Source organism: Scaptodrosophila lebanonensis, unplaced genomic scaffold, assembly GCF_003285725.1.
Source record: "Scaptodrosophila lebanonensis strain 11010-0011.00,11010-0021.00 unplaced genomic scaffold, SlebRS2 tig00000118-arrow-arrow-pilon, whole genome shotgun sequence".
NCBI lineage: Eukaryota > Metazoa > Arthropoda > Insecta > Diptera > Drosophilidae > Scaptodrosophila > Scaptodrosophila lebanonensis.
Window position 1 is genome coordinate 2435620 of NW_022060578.1, and position 13400 is coordinate 2449019.

The 13400-nt window shown below is 38.9% G+C and overlaps 1 protein-coding gene across 1 annotated transcript; it reads right to left on the reverse strand.

Moving 5' to 3' along the window:
• Positions 1 to 4131: 4131 nt before the first annotated feature.
• LOC115628616 (probable cytochrome P450 6a14) lies at positions 4132 to 7501 on the reverse strand. Its single transcript, XM_030524800.1, has 2 exons — positions 6424 to 7501; positions 4132 to 4661 (listed from the first exon to the last, which is right to left on the reverse strand). The coding sequence occupies exons 1-2, from the start codon at positions 7499 to 7501 to the stop codon at positions 4216 to 4218; spliced, it is 1524 nt and encodes a 507-aa protein (XP_030380660.1). The 3' UTR covers positions 4132 to 4215.
• Between the last annotated feature and the right edge of the window lie 5899 nt (positions 7502 to 13400).

Here is a 13400-nt window from a genome sequence, read left to right on the forward strand (position 1 = left end):
TTTGTGTGCAACACAAATGTATTCGTTTATTATACATTTAGCCTGTGGAGGTTCAAGAATGCTGTCAACGCCTTGAAATTTACAATTTACATGTACTTTGCGGTTTTAATATATTTCCCACTTTTTGTGCAAGTCACATAAGCTGCAATCAATGTTTAAAAAATCCGAACTTCTAATTCTAAAAGTGTAATAAATGTACAACACTTAATTAATTTTCTCTTATTTAATAATTGGTATTACATTTCAAGTTATGTTGTCAGTTTTTAAAAAAAACTTTTGCGTGTCCAATTTTTTTTTAACTGCTGATCCAGCAACGTATTGTATTTGGATTCCGATCGTATAAATCCTTCAAATGCGGCTGCAAGTGCGGGATTGAATGTCAACATAAATAAACAGCAAGCTTCTGAAAAGGCTATAAATGGGAATTATAAAAAAATATTCGAACTACTTGCGTCGAGCTATATACTATATACCCTGTACTGGGTTTCGTAATTAATTAAATTTATGAATAATATTTTTGTTTAATTGGAATGAAAAACTAATTTATCAAAACAGAAGAGCTTAAAACGCAAACTTACTCTTAATTCCCTCTCCAATCGCAGCTACAGATGGACAACTGACTGTCAGGCCCCCGGTTTATAAATTAATTAATTTTTAATAAATAAGAAATATATGAAATATATAAATGCATTTTTAAACCTTTTAAATCACTTAAAAAGCTAGTGTATAACAAAAACGCAACTCTTCATGACTTACTCTCTGTCTCCGCAAAAACAATAAATGGAGATCAGCGCAGCAACAAAGCTTAAGCGGCTCTCGCTCGCTCAAAAGTCCTCTCTTGCTCTCCAAACACAGCCACAGGTGGGCGGCCAGCTGCCTGTCAGCCTGTTCGCTTTTAGTTTGCATTTTCGCGCTGTCAAGTCGTGTGCGTGCGGTTGAGTCGGGTCTGTATCAGTTTTCTTTTAATGTGTAAAATAAATAAAAAGCCAATTTGAAACTATTTAAATCGAACTGAAAATATATGAAATGTATCTGTATAAATTAATAATTTTAAAAAAGTGTTGAGATCAGTTCTAAGGTTAAATTAATAAATAACGTTTGTGTAAATAATAAAAGAAATATTTAATTTGTTTAACAAAGCTCAACATAAATTAAGGCCTCTTCTCATAATATTTGGTAAGTTTTTAAACGAAAGTTCAAGCTTTTTTCAAACGCTTTTAACATTCTTGTGAATATCAAATGATAATTTGAGGCTAAATTTCTATGTAAGGTACTCTCTTAAATGGGCTAGATTCATTTGTTCATTTATCATTCACTCATTATTTGATTTGATTCATTTCATTTATTTATTTAATACATTCATTTACTATAATTTTAAAAAGTGAAGCAGTACGTATTTAAAATACTTATTTATAATGTATAAACAAATTATACAAGTATTGCTCTTTTAGTTTAGTCTCAAACAAACGTTAGTTTTGCTCTTGCTCTCCACTTCTTTCTCACTGTCTCTTCTCTGCAGAGCGAATTGTTTCCTAGTCTAGACACAAACCCACCACAATGCGCACAACTCAACTAATCGCTGTAATCGGCTGCGGCTAAATGACAGTTTTGGGTGCATTGCACGGATGCGGGTGGGGCTGGGGCTGGGGCTGAGTCTGTAGGTTTGTGAGGGGATTGGGGCTGCCACTGTCATAAATTTAATTCGACACCTACATACACATACACACGCGGCCATGTGTGCGTGTGTTCGCACCTCGAGTGTATTCATTATTCACACATATTTTGCTAATTAGCAAAATATTGTAAATGTTTGGATTTATGCACACAGAGGCACACATCCACAAAAACACCCACACACATGCAGCCCCACACATTTCGCCAAGCACTGCAATCATTGAACGCACTGAGTCTCTCATCAACGCACCGCAGGATCAGGTCGAGCACAAGGACGAGCGCAGGATGCAGTGCAAGCAGTGCATGAAGTTGTGCCACACTGGTTTTTGGTCAGCTCACACTTATACAGGCAGGACAATGCAGACAGGGCGCGTCATTCAAGTAGAAACACCTGCCGTAAATAAATAAATGCATAAAAAAGGGGTAAAATATTACAATATCTGCAAACGGTTTTATAGTGCTTAAAAGAAGAATGTTCACTATAATTATGTCTTACACTATCTGTGATTTTTGCCTTTATTTCTATAATATACAGATATATATATACAAATCATTTAAAATTGAAGCTATAGCTGTTATTGTTGTTCAGCAACGTAATGTAAGCAATGTAAGCTTCATTCGGCAAACTCAAAAGGTTTGCAAGGAAAGCGACAAAGAAAGATGAAAAATGCATTTTTGTTGGCTTTACAATTCTATAATTTCAATACTATAATGGTGGGAATCAGATAAATAATCGCTTTGATGCAGAAGACATAGAGAAAACAAATAAGTACCCCATTTTAAAAACAAAAACCTTACATTTAAAATAAGTCTTGTTCCTTGTTTAATTGCTTCTTCTTTGCGAAAATTCAACCAAATGGCCAATTAATTATCATACTTATCAATGAATGCCTACATTCAACTTATATTGTTTATTCGAAGCAGACAAAGTGCTTACCTAAAGTTCATAGTGATATTATTCTCAAAATAAATGCACGAACTAGGTTGGAAATATTAAGGGTTGGCTGCAAACCTAGAAAAAAGAAAGCAAGTAACCTGTAGGAAGTTTTGACTTGAAACTTTGGACAACTTCAACAGCCTTCTGCCACATGCCTTCTTTATGGCATGAAAATAAACCAAATTAAATACATAAAATATTTCTATCCATAATTACGTTAATGACTTGCTGGCGGAGCTAGTCTTTATTTATTTCTCCATTGAAATGTAAGGGACAAATAAAAGGATTTTTTCCTGAGGTTAAGTGCAAGACTTGTATTCGCAGACGTTTTATTTACTTCAGCGAAAATCATAGAATTGAATGTAATATTGAATGTGTTGCGCTCTCGCCAATGCTATCTTAGTTTTGATTCAAAGAAAGATAATAGATTGTGGTGCTTTCCACTGCCTTAGTAGATAACTTAGTAGAAGAAAGTTGGAAGAAGGGAATAATGCGCGATCAATAGCAATAACATTGAGAGCCTTGATAAAGAGTATTGGAAATGGTGCGCTAGATATTGGATATTGAATTAAGCGCTGATTTCTATAACATATGTATATATTTTCCGCAAAAGTAGTAGGCAAACATGTATTTACAAACTACTATAGTTTGATTTCTAAAGACAGAATTTAAGAAGTGTTGCATTTTTTTGAATAGTCGTATATTTGTACTTACTTCATAGGAACTAACGATTCCCAAAACGTGCCTGATTTCTCATTTCAATCACTTCAACATCGGCTTTATGTTTGCTGCATTAATCTACTAATTTGAAAGTGCTAAATAGTTAAATGGTGCTTTTCTGTAGTGGTACTTATTTTTGTAAACATTTTATTCATTTGGAGTCCTATTTAAATAATTCAATATAGTGGTCTAATGTTGTTTGGACTATTATAAAGGTATATTTTTATCTATCTCAATAGATCCACACCTTAATTTATCCAATTTTAATTTTTTAAACAGCTCTAGCTGCTCTCTACTTGCTCTCGGATTGAAAAAAAACTGAAACCAATACTCAAAAGTTAGTCTTAAATCAAACGATGCGCCTACATGGGCAGCCATGAAATGTTTTGTCTGCTGACTTATTTAGGTGGCTGCTATTGTTCGCGTGTGTGTGTATGTGTGTGTGTGTGAATGTGCGTGAGTGTGTGTGCCCATGTGTGTGTCATTTGTGTGATTTAATGTCCGTGGTGTCGGCTTGCATGCCTGCCAGCATTCAACAGCCAACAACCCACGTCGAATGTCCAATGGTCCAAAGTCCTGACTGGCAGCTGGTGGTGGAGGTGGTGCGGCGGTGCGGCGGTGCGGGGGTGGCGGCTGCTGCTTTTGTGGTGTCTATAAATTTTGGTTTGGCTTTCAATCGACCGCCAAACGAGTCAATTTAATTGAATTTTGTGCTGATGTCGCACTTGATGGCGCATCTAATGTCGGGAGGGGAGTGGACCGCGCATTTAAACATTTACACAAAAAATACTCATTCTACCTTCTGGCGGAATAGAAATGTTTGTTTATTCTACGATTTGTTTACAGTTTTATTTTGCGGCGACGTCGCGACTGAGTGCTGGAAATCAAACGCCCGGCAATCGCTCCAATCGCTCCACTCGCAGCCAAACCCCATCGATGGGCATCAGTATAATCTCAGTTTTCGCAATTGCCAGCTCAGCGGGCCGTTCCCCCGACCCTGGCAGTCGGAACTGGAATTGCCGCAGCAAGCCAATCAGCCCCAGCTTCACCTGCATGAGTCCGAACCGGGAACCAATGCAGTTCCGCGGTCCCACCCCGAACCCCAGAAAGGCCAGCGGATGGCGTTGCTGCCATGCCTGCGCCTCAAAGCGTTCCGGTCGGAATTCCTGCGGCTCGGCATATATCTCCGGATCGTAGTGTATGGCCCTGACGGGTATATGCACGACAGTCCCGCGATCCAAGGTTATGTGGCTATCCCCACCGGGCAGGGTGTACTCCTCAGTGGCGATGCGGGTGAGGGACGCAAGAGCGGGATATTTGCGAAGCGTTTCTGTGGAAGGAAGGCAATTAAAAAAAGTTAAAGTGAAACGCATTTATTTTTGGAAATGCATTTTATTTTTAAGAAATGGATTCTGAGAGCTATTGAGTACATACTCGTATGTCCTGAGGGAACAAATCTAACTGCCCATCTTAATTCTTTTGATAAACCTACTCTTTTGTTTTCTGAAACAATAGCTGAACCTGTTGAGAAGTCTAACGCTCTGCAGCTACAAAGGGTGATTTACAGGGTGTCCATGTTGAATAGATAGCTATAGTTGATTGGTACGGTCTACGGTACGGACATCGCATAAGCCAAGTGGATATAGAAGAATCTTGTTTCTGGTGTGTGGAATCAGTTGCTTGATCTGACTATCCCTGACAAATTATGCACTTTTCTCAACGCATTGCATCGCATTGCATCTCTATCCAACCAAAGGCGAATAAGTGCTGAACAAGGATAATGATCTGAGCTTTAAATTCGATATTAATCATTCTTCATGTGTATTTGTAGCTCTAAGCACAGACTCAATTAATATGTATTCTTCAGTACTAAAAAGAATCTGAGTCAGCCTAGAAGTCGCTACACTGTCATAGATCACAGACCAGGCGTTCTGGTCAGAGCCTTGGTTGGAGCTTTACAGGACTTATGTTCCCAGGTCAAATTATTCATGCACAACTTTGCTTAGAATCGGCGACTCGCCAATGAGTTTCCCAGAATCCGACCCGCACTAAAATATTGTTGCCCATGAAGTTAAAACATCTTCAGCTTGAACGACTAATTATGCACTCTCACTTAATATATCCGAGTATTTTCTAATTAAACATATTTCTAATGAACAATTTCCGCAGAAAGTGCAGAATTGAATCATGGGTATTGGAATCGATAAGATTGAGCCTCCATTCGAGCCATCATTATAAACATCAATCAGCTTTTCAAATATCTTTCCTTTTTTCCAAGTCTAATTATGTCTTCCGATTGGCCGGACATGTGTAGAATGCAAAGTTTTGATTCAATCTGGCCAATTGACAGGCATTATGTTGCCATATACAGCATTGGCAGTATTCCCATAATAAAGTTACCTCTAATCTCAGCAATTACGCAAAAATAGATGAATGCAAATGAAAATACAGAAGAATCTTCCGATCTAACGCCAATTTGAGGGAATATATTCCATCAAATCACAAGAAAATAGGTCCTAATGATGTACTTAAGACTGATGTTTTGTACTGTAATAATCATTATCGTATAATTATTACTTAACTTTTTATTTTCTATGAGTTACTAAGGTTTTGTTTAAAATAGTTAGCTTCCCATAATTTTCAGCTCACTTCAGCTTTTTTGATACAGAAATCTTCCAAGAAATTCGTTTACAAAAAACACACTTCGTATAACCCTTTCTCTTAACCCAGCTCTTATATAAAGCAGTATTTAAATCACTCTATATTCGATTCTAAGCTAGCTCGGGCAATATAAATTGCCACTCAAAACAAAGCAAAACAAATGTTTGCTTATTGTTCAGTCGAGTTTTGGGAGACTTATCAACTTCAAACTAATATAAACACGTAGCTGCTTTATTTTTGTGTGGGCTAGAGGGTCCACATTATCTCCCTCGCATTATATCCCTCCCTACCTCGCCATATCTCCCTCGCATTATCTTTCTCGCTTTTAAAACAATGCCCGCTTATCAGAGGTCGACGTCATGGGACCTGCTTGACCTTATCTCTCAGTCTCAATCTTAATTGTTAATCTTGCTAGCCCGAGGTGTACTCACCATATACGACCTGGTCCAGATAAGTCATATCCAACATCGCCTCATAGGTGAGCGCTTCGTGCTTGGACAGCACTCTTAGGATTTCGGAACGTAACTTTTGCTGGACTCGGGGCTGCTTGGCCAGCTCGTAGAGTGCGAAGCTCATATTGCTGGAGCTGGTCTCGAAGCCGGCCACGAAGAACACAAACACCTGTGCGGCCAACTGCTCCACAGACAGGCCTTTGCCCCCCTCCTGGGGGTTCTTCAAGTCCAGCAGCAGATCTATGAAGTCGTTACGTCTGCCGTCCTGTCCCGCCCGACTCTCCCGACTCGCCACAGTTTCGCGCACAACACGCATTATGAAGTCGGTGTGGGATTTGGGAATCAGACGCAGGCCCAGGCGTTTGAAGAACTCGCCATAGGTGAGCTTGAAGAGCTGCCAGCGTACGCTGGCGTGACGATCGGCCTGGAAGAGTTGTCTGCCCACCACTCGGAACTCTGCCCGCGGGTTCTGCAGACTGTGGCAGTCGAGCCCGAAGGCACACTTGCCTATGACGTCGGTCGTATAGCGGCCAAGCAGATCGTGCAGCTCCAGCACCGCCCCCTCCTTGTCCAACTGCTTCTGCAAGGTCAGCTCCAGCTGCTTGGCCACATCGACCACACTTCCAAACATGTGCTTCAGCTTTCCACTGCTGAAGGCCGGCGTCAGCTTCATCCTCAGCTGCCGCCACTGCTCGCCCTGCAGGTTGAACAGATGAGCGGAGAGCGGATCCTCCTTGTGGTTGTTGTAGGCACGTCGGTCGACGAACTTGTTGAAGTCCTTGATCAGTATGTGCTTGGCCAGCTCCAGATCGGTAACCACCGCAATAGGGCGGGTGTAGACATAGCTGCCCGCCACGCCGACCTTCCCCTTGAAGGCATCGTACGTCTCCTGCAGCAGCTCGCTCAGATGCAAGGACTTCAGCTTGAAAACGTTGCCGTACAGGAAGTGCGTCCGCCGCTGCCGCACGCCCAGCATCGTCCAGTAATTGTAGGTGTACCGCAAATAGCCGAGCAAGAAGCTCAGCAGCGAGGCTGCGAAAAACAACGCGACGCTCATCCCGGCAGCGATAAATGATGACTGAGCCGAGCGGCAATACTGAGCAGAAGTGGCAGTCTTATCTGCGGATGATAAGTTCAACAAGTTGACAAAGCCCTTATCTCGTCCGAGAGCAAGTCCCCCCGGCTCTTTTCCCGTCTATTTGGCTATCTATGCCTTCATCTGGTGTGTTCAGAGCAATATCCACTCTCAAGTATAGCAGAACCTCCACAATGAACCGACCTCGTCCAAAACATCACATCTAAGAGATAAGCATAGACAAATCAAACCATCTCTCAGACATTTTCTCCGTCTATCTTTGCCTTTATATTAATACCTGCAGACTATATGTTGTATTCAGCATTATACTCTATACTTGAAATGTACAAGATTCGGTTTTAGTCCAATTAGTGAAAACAGAAAATCTGTATTTTGGAATTTCTCTCCCTCCCCCCTCTCTCCAGCAATCACTAGTTTTCCATAAAATTCGGATTATTCAAGTTTCATAGGCCGATTTAACAGGACGATTTAGCCATATATGTTATCTTAGGCCAAGAACCACCCGCAGATGTTGTTGTTGCTGATTTGCACAGTCACACGAGACACATACAGATACACAGAAACACAGAAACACGCATAGACACGCATAGACACGCATAGACACGCATAATTATTTTACATAACATGTACAGGGTATTTCAAAGTCGGGAAAGCTGAAACGAATTTTTAATTTAAAAACTTGTTTAACTATTTAAATTTCCAATCAACTGAAAATTAATCAAACGTATTTAATGAATTTTTCCAAACTGATGTGTTTTTAAACTTAAAAGTAATCTCGATTTGGCAAGCTCGGAAGGGACTTTCATTTCATTATTTTTATAATTTTTGAAGTTAATAACATTTTTCCGCATAAAAAACTTAACATTTTCAGCTATGTTACTGTTATGCTGTGTTACAGCTTTGTTAAATATTCGAAATGTTATTGTTAAATATTATTAGCTGTTAATAGTTAGCTGCAGGAAAAAAGCTCTTGTTTGTTATTAATAGTATATTAATATAATATCCTTGTCGTATCAATGTTGTGTGAAATTATTATTATTATTATTAATTAATTCGATGTGACTTGTGAAATTTTCTGTTGTGATGTAAAATCGACGTTACATTAATGCCTACGATGCCCTGACTGGCAGGATAAGTAGAAAAGTTTATTTTCCAATAACAAAATTCAATTTTATATCTGTACCCCTTTAAATTGAGAAAAGAAGGATCATCTTTATATTTATAATTTCAGCGCATTATAGTATTATTTATATTTTGAATTTGAAGCTTAACATTTTCCGTTATATTCTGCTAAGTATTACAATGTTAAGTTTAGAAATGTTAAAATTCGATGTGACTTGTAATATCATTAGTTAGTTCGATTAAAAATAACCAAATTTGAATTTATAGCAAGAATTATATTTATTTATTCAATGATTTATTCACATGCACGATTAACTGGCAAATAATTTTTTATATTTTTATTTTCATTTCGGCGTTCCAGCTAACATTTCCAGCTATGTTATGTAACATTGTACAGCTAATATTAAGTTCTGTTATGTTAAATGTTCGAAAAAGCTTACCTGCGCAGCTTTTTGGGTTTGTGTCTTGGCTCTGTGAATGAGCGTTATGGAAATGAAGGCAGCGAACAATGCTTGCATATTTTTGCAATTATTTAAATGAATCAGAAATTAATTTCAGCAAAAGTTTGTAAAGTTTGAAAATGGTGGAAAGTAATAATACAAATAAAAAGTTACGGACATCAAATCACAATTATCAAACAAAACGCAACATTAGCTTCAAAGTTTCCATTAAGCTGCAGGGAAAACAAAATGAGGTGCAAAGGACGAATAGTGAGAGAGGGAGGGGACAGAAGGAGAGGGCGTTGCATGTCCAAGTGAGGCGAGCAAAAAGCATAGCATATCAAAGAGGGCAGGCAAAGGCAGTGTCACACACGCACACACACACAACTCAAAGCCAAACAGCATGCTCATCATCTATCCTCCTTCTACTGAGCGCAAAGTTTTTGCTCCTTTGGCCCGTTCGGGCCCCTTTCGACCGCATCGGCTCGCCCATTTAAGACTCTCCTGAAATTGACGGAAACGAAAATGAAATTAAAATATGTGTGTACATCAAATATTTATGTTTAAAAACTGTTGCGGTTGCATTTTAATAAAATTTGCTACCCACGAATGCCCCTGCGCGTGTATGAAAGTAATATTTGATTACACTGCAAATTGACGTTATCAATTACATGATTACATAATAAAATTTGTCATACTGCATAAAATATTGATGGCCGGTGGTAAAAAATGCAGCCGACTGGCGCGCAAATAATGCGATTTAAAAATTCAAACAATGCAATTTATTGTTCAATCGTCTAGAAAATAATCGAGTGCCAGCTCCACCTGTAGAATTGACTTATTTGAAAATATTCCTTGAATTCCCAACAATGTTGGCTGAAGAAGTACTTCTTCCTAAACAGCACCCACATTTCAAGGACACTCTTTATGTGAGCTGAACTCAAAGTATCTTGATTTCACAATAGCTTTTGAAATCCTCTTTCAGCTTACAGTTAAGCAATTAGTTGTCAGTTTATCGAACATTTTGAACTCAAAGTATCTTCATTTCACAATGGCTTTTTAAATTTTCCCACAGCTTACAGCCAAGCAACTACTTGTCTTCTGTAGCACTCACTGTTTACCTAAATGTTTTTGTGAGGCTGAGCTCCAAATTTCTTGCAATTGTGCAAGCAAGTGCTTTCAATGATACAATAGCTTTATATATCAGTGCCTCTAGTACTTACTAGACGTAATCGAATACTGCCAAATAAAACTGAAATTAAGAAAAGGTTTTGCTATTCAAACAAACATATTTTGGGTTTTCTCAAACTTTTACTCGTATCTCCAATCTCAAACTCAGCAAACATACTGCATTTATAAAACTTTTCCAGCAAAAACTAAGCTTTTTTGTTGATTTCCTACTTTATACTCTGTACTACTTGTAGTTACTGTAAATGTATGTTAACTAACTGCAAAAAAAAAACACATATAATCGGCGTTGTTATAACGTTCGATGTATTATTCGAGATATATTTTTGGTTTTAATTCATGATCATAAAGTGGGTCGTCAAGTACTCAAATTGCTTTTTAGGTTAATCGCTTAACGTTCCTAAAATTGCTCAAATATTGGGCACGATTAATTGCATATGTATCGACAGCACTATTTGTTGATTTACTAAATAAATAAATAAAATAAATAAATAAAAATAAACGCATCTATAAGAAGTTTTCAAAGTCTGTCGTAGAATCGAAGGAATGCATCCTAACGGAGTTCACATGCGGCAAACGAAGGATATACACAAATATTCAGGTGACGCGAGATGAAGTTCTTCCATACCCGGTTCTAGGGGGCAGATGTCACGATAAAGATCTGCTTAACATGAAGCGACCTATATCGGAGGTAGCAACGATAGATCAGGTCCGGTGTGATAATGGCGCATTAAGCATTTTTAATATTTAGATTATTTAGATTGGATTTGTTGCTTGTTCAGCCCACTGCTAGTGTTCTTGTTGGCTTCTGCTGGCATCGCTTGTATAAATATACTTCTATGCCAAAGATATGCGGCATCCTGTCCTCATGTGATTTTCGATCATCATTTATTTTAAAATTTCTAGCAAAATGTCTCTTTCTGGCTGCAATACTCGGCGTGCCTTAATTAAATTACATAATAGTATTATTTAATCAATTCTTTACTTTTCTTTCTATTGTGGATCACAAATCTGCTTATTGAGAACAAAGAATCTTATGCTTAGAATCATTTTATTTCATTAGTAGTGATTAGGTATTACTCGTATTTTACTGTAATTTGTATTTTCCAATATCTCTATCATCAAATTTCTATAGTAATAATATCAATGGCGACTCTGTTGTCGCTGATTCCGCCTTCCAGTGTGGAAAATATGCCGACTTAGCCCTTCGAATGACTATGGTGTACGAGTATCTCTGCAGCATTCCGATTTAATATTTAAATTTGCATTAAATAGGTGCGCGACAAAAGGACGAATAACGAATATCCCGCCAAACGATTTCGGTGATTCTTTTTTTATTGGATAGGATGTACTTGAAGGGTACTTTGATGCGAGTTTGGTCGTTCTGCAAACTGTTTCCCGTTTCAATTTGGTCCTGTTCTGACAATGGGATCCATGAGAAAACTACCTTAAACATACCTCATTTAGTCCAAATAGCTGAAAATTCAATCCTGGACAGGATGCTGTTACTTCAGACTCATGCTCGAAACATTAAATGACAAAAAAAGCATTTACTGCACTAGATTTGAAGTGCGTTTTCTTTTGTTAAAATATTAGTTGTTATTGCTAGCAGGTTCTTATGTAAAAACAAATTGGAAATGGCTGAAAAGATTACCGCGTTCTCAAATCAAGGTATGAAGAAAGTGAATACCGACCAGATGGAAAAGGTTTAACTGATTCAGATTTATATTTGAATTTGGAGTGTGTGCGTGTTAGGGATGAATGGACGTGAAGAAGCAAATCATTTACGAAATAATTTAACATATACTTGCTTATTTCATTAAAGGAAGAAAATGGAAATAAACAGGGAGATGAACGACATAAAAATTAAAGCTATTTACTGTTTTCATTTTTGAATGAATTTAAATTTAAAAAGAAATAGTTGAGCAACAGTTACGAGTAGTATTTACTAGAAAAGAAGAATTTGTTAGCAGATTCTTGTTTTCGATTATGGGACAAAAGACCGATTGCGTCGTCGAGCCTCATTCTAAATCCGAATCGGTTCTCAGCCGTCTCCTGTCCTGCCCCTCATATCGCAGCTCGTTGCATGAAGGCAACAAATTACTCCACAAAAGGTATTGATAGAAATAATTGTATATTTGTAATTGCTTTTGTTGTGCTGCGAATAATGATGCCCTCAATGACTTTCTGCATATACAATGCAGCGAATGGGTTGCAGGAGTATCTCCAAGGTGGAATACTCGCCTCAACCCGGCCAAGAGCAGAAATCTTTGTTGGAGAACGAAAGTGGCTAAGCTCAATTAGCTAATCATGACATATCCAAGCTGCAAAAGGACCGTCTGTCCGAGCATTATTGTCCCTACATGGAGCTGTGTTATACAGATTCCTGCATTCGTTGCCGCGTTGAACCGCAGGCGGATCCAGACATTCCCAAATAAAGCCATATGGAATATTACTGGATCCGACTGGTTTATCCCGGGTTTCACGCTGCACCACGACCTATACCTGGACATCGTAGGGGTGCAGATTTATCGCCACATGGCCGACCGATTCCTTGCTTAATAAAAAATAAAAGAGAAAAGAAAGAGCAATGTCATTGACAAGTTTGAGGGACTGCAAGGCTTTAGCGCAAATCGAAGTTCGAAGTACTGCACCCTCCCTGCCTGTTGGGTGCTGGTGCCCGGCTGCCAATGCCTGCCTGCAGGACATTCCCCCACCCCCTAGAGCCACAGCCACCGCTGGCCAGCTCCATCGCTGCCCTCCACTCATAGTAACGCGGCCCTCTGTGCTCTCGCGCCGTCTGTTTGCTTTATTAACTTGGCCTTAACATCATGGTCCGCACATGCACACAATGCACATGCCAATTTTTTGTGGCCAGCGTGTGAAAATGCAGCCAAATGAAAAGCAAAAATGGACGCTGTTTGAGTTGCTCGGAAAAAAGCTGCCACGCTCTCTGTGTGGTTCCTCATACACACATTTTTTAGCTCGCACTGTCCTGCAGCCTGCCTGCTTTTAATTGCCAACTCACCAGTTTATGAGCGCCAACAGACATTTAATTTATTTTAATAATTATTTTCTTTTTTTGTCTTCCGCCAGTTGTGCTTCGTTTT

Bases quoted from the DNA above. Each gene is read 5' to 3' on its own strand.
- LOC115628616 (XM_030524800.1), bottom strand. From the start codon at position 7,501: ATGAGCGTCGCGTTGTTTTTCGCAGCCTCGCTGCTGAGCTTCTTGCTC. The intron at 4,662-6,423 runs GTGAGTACACCT...TTCCTTCCACAG, and splicing joins TCTGGACCAGGTCGTATATG to AAACGCTTCGCAAATATCCC.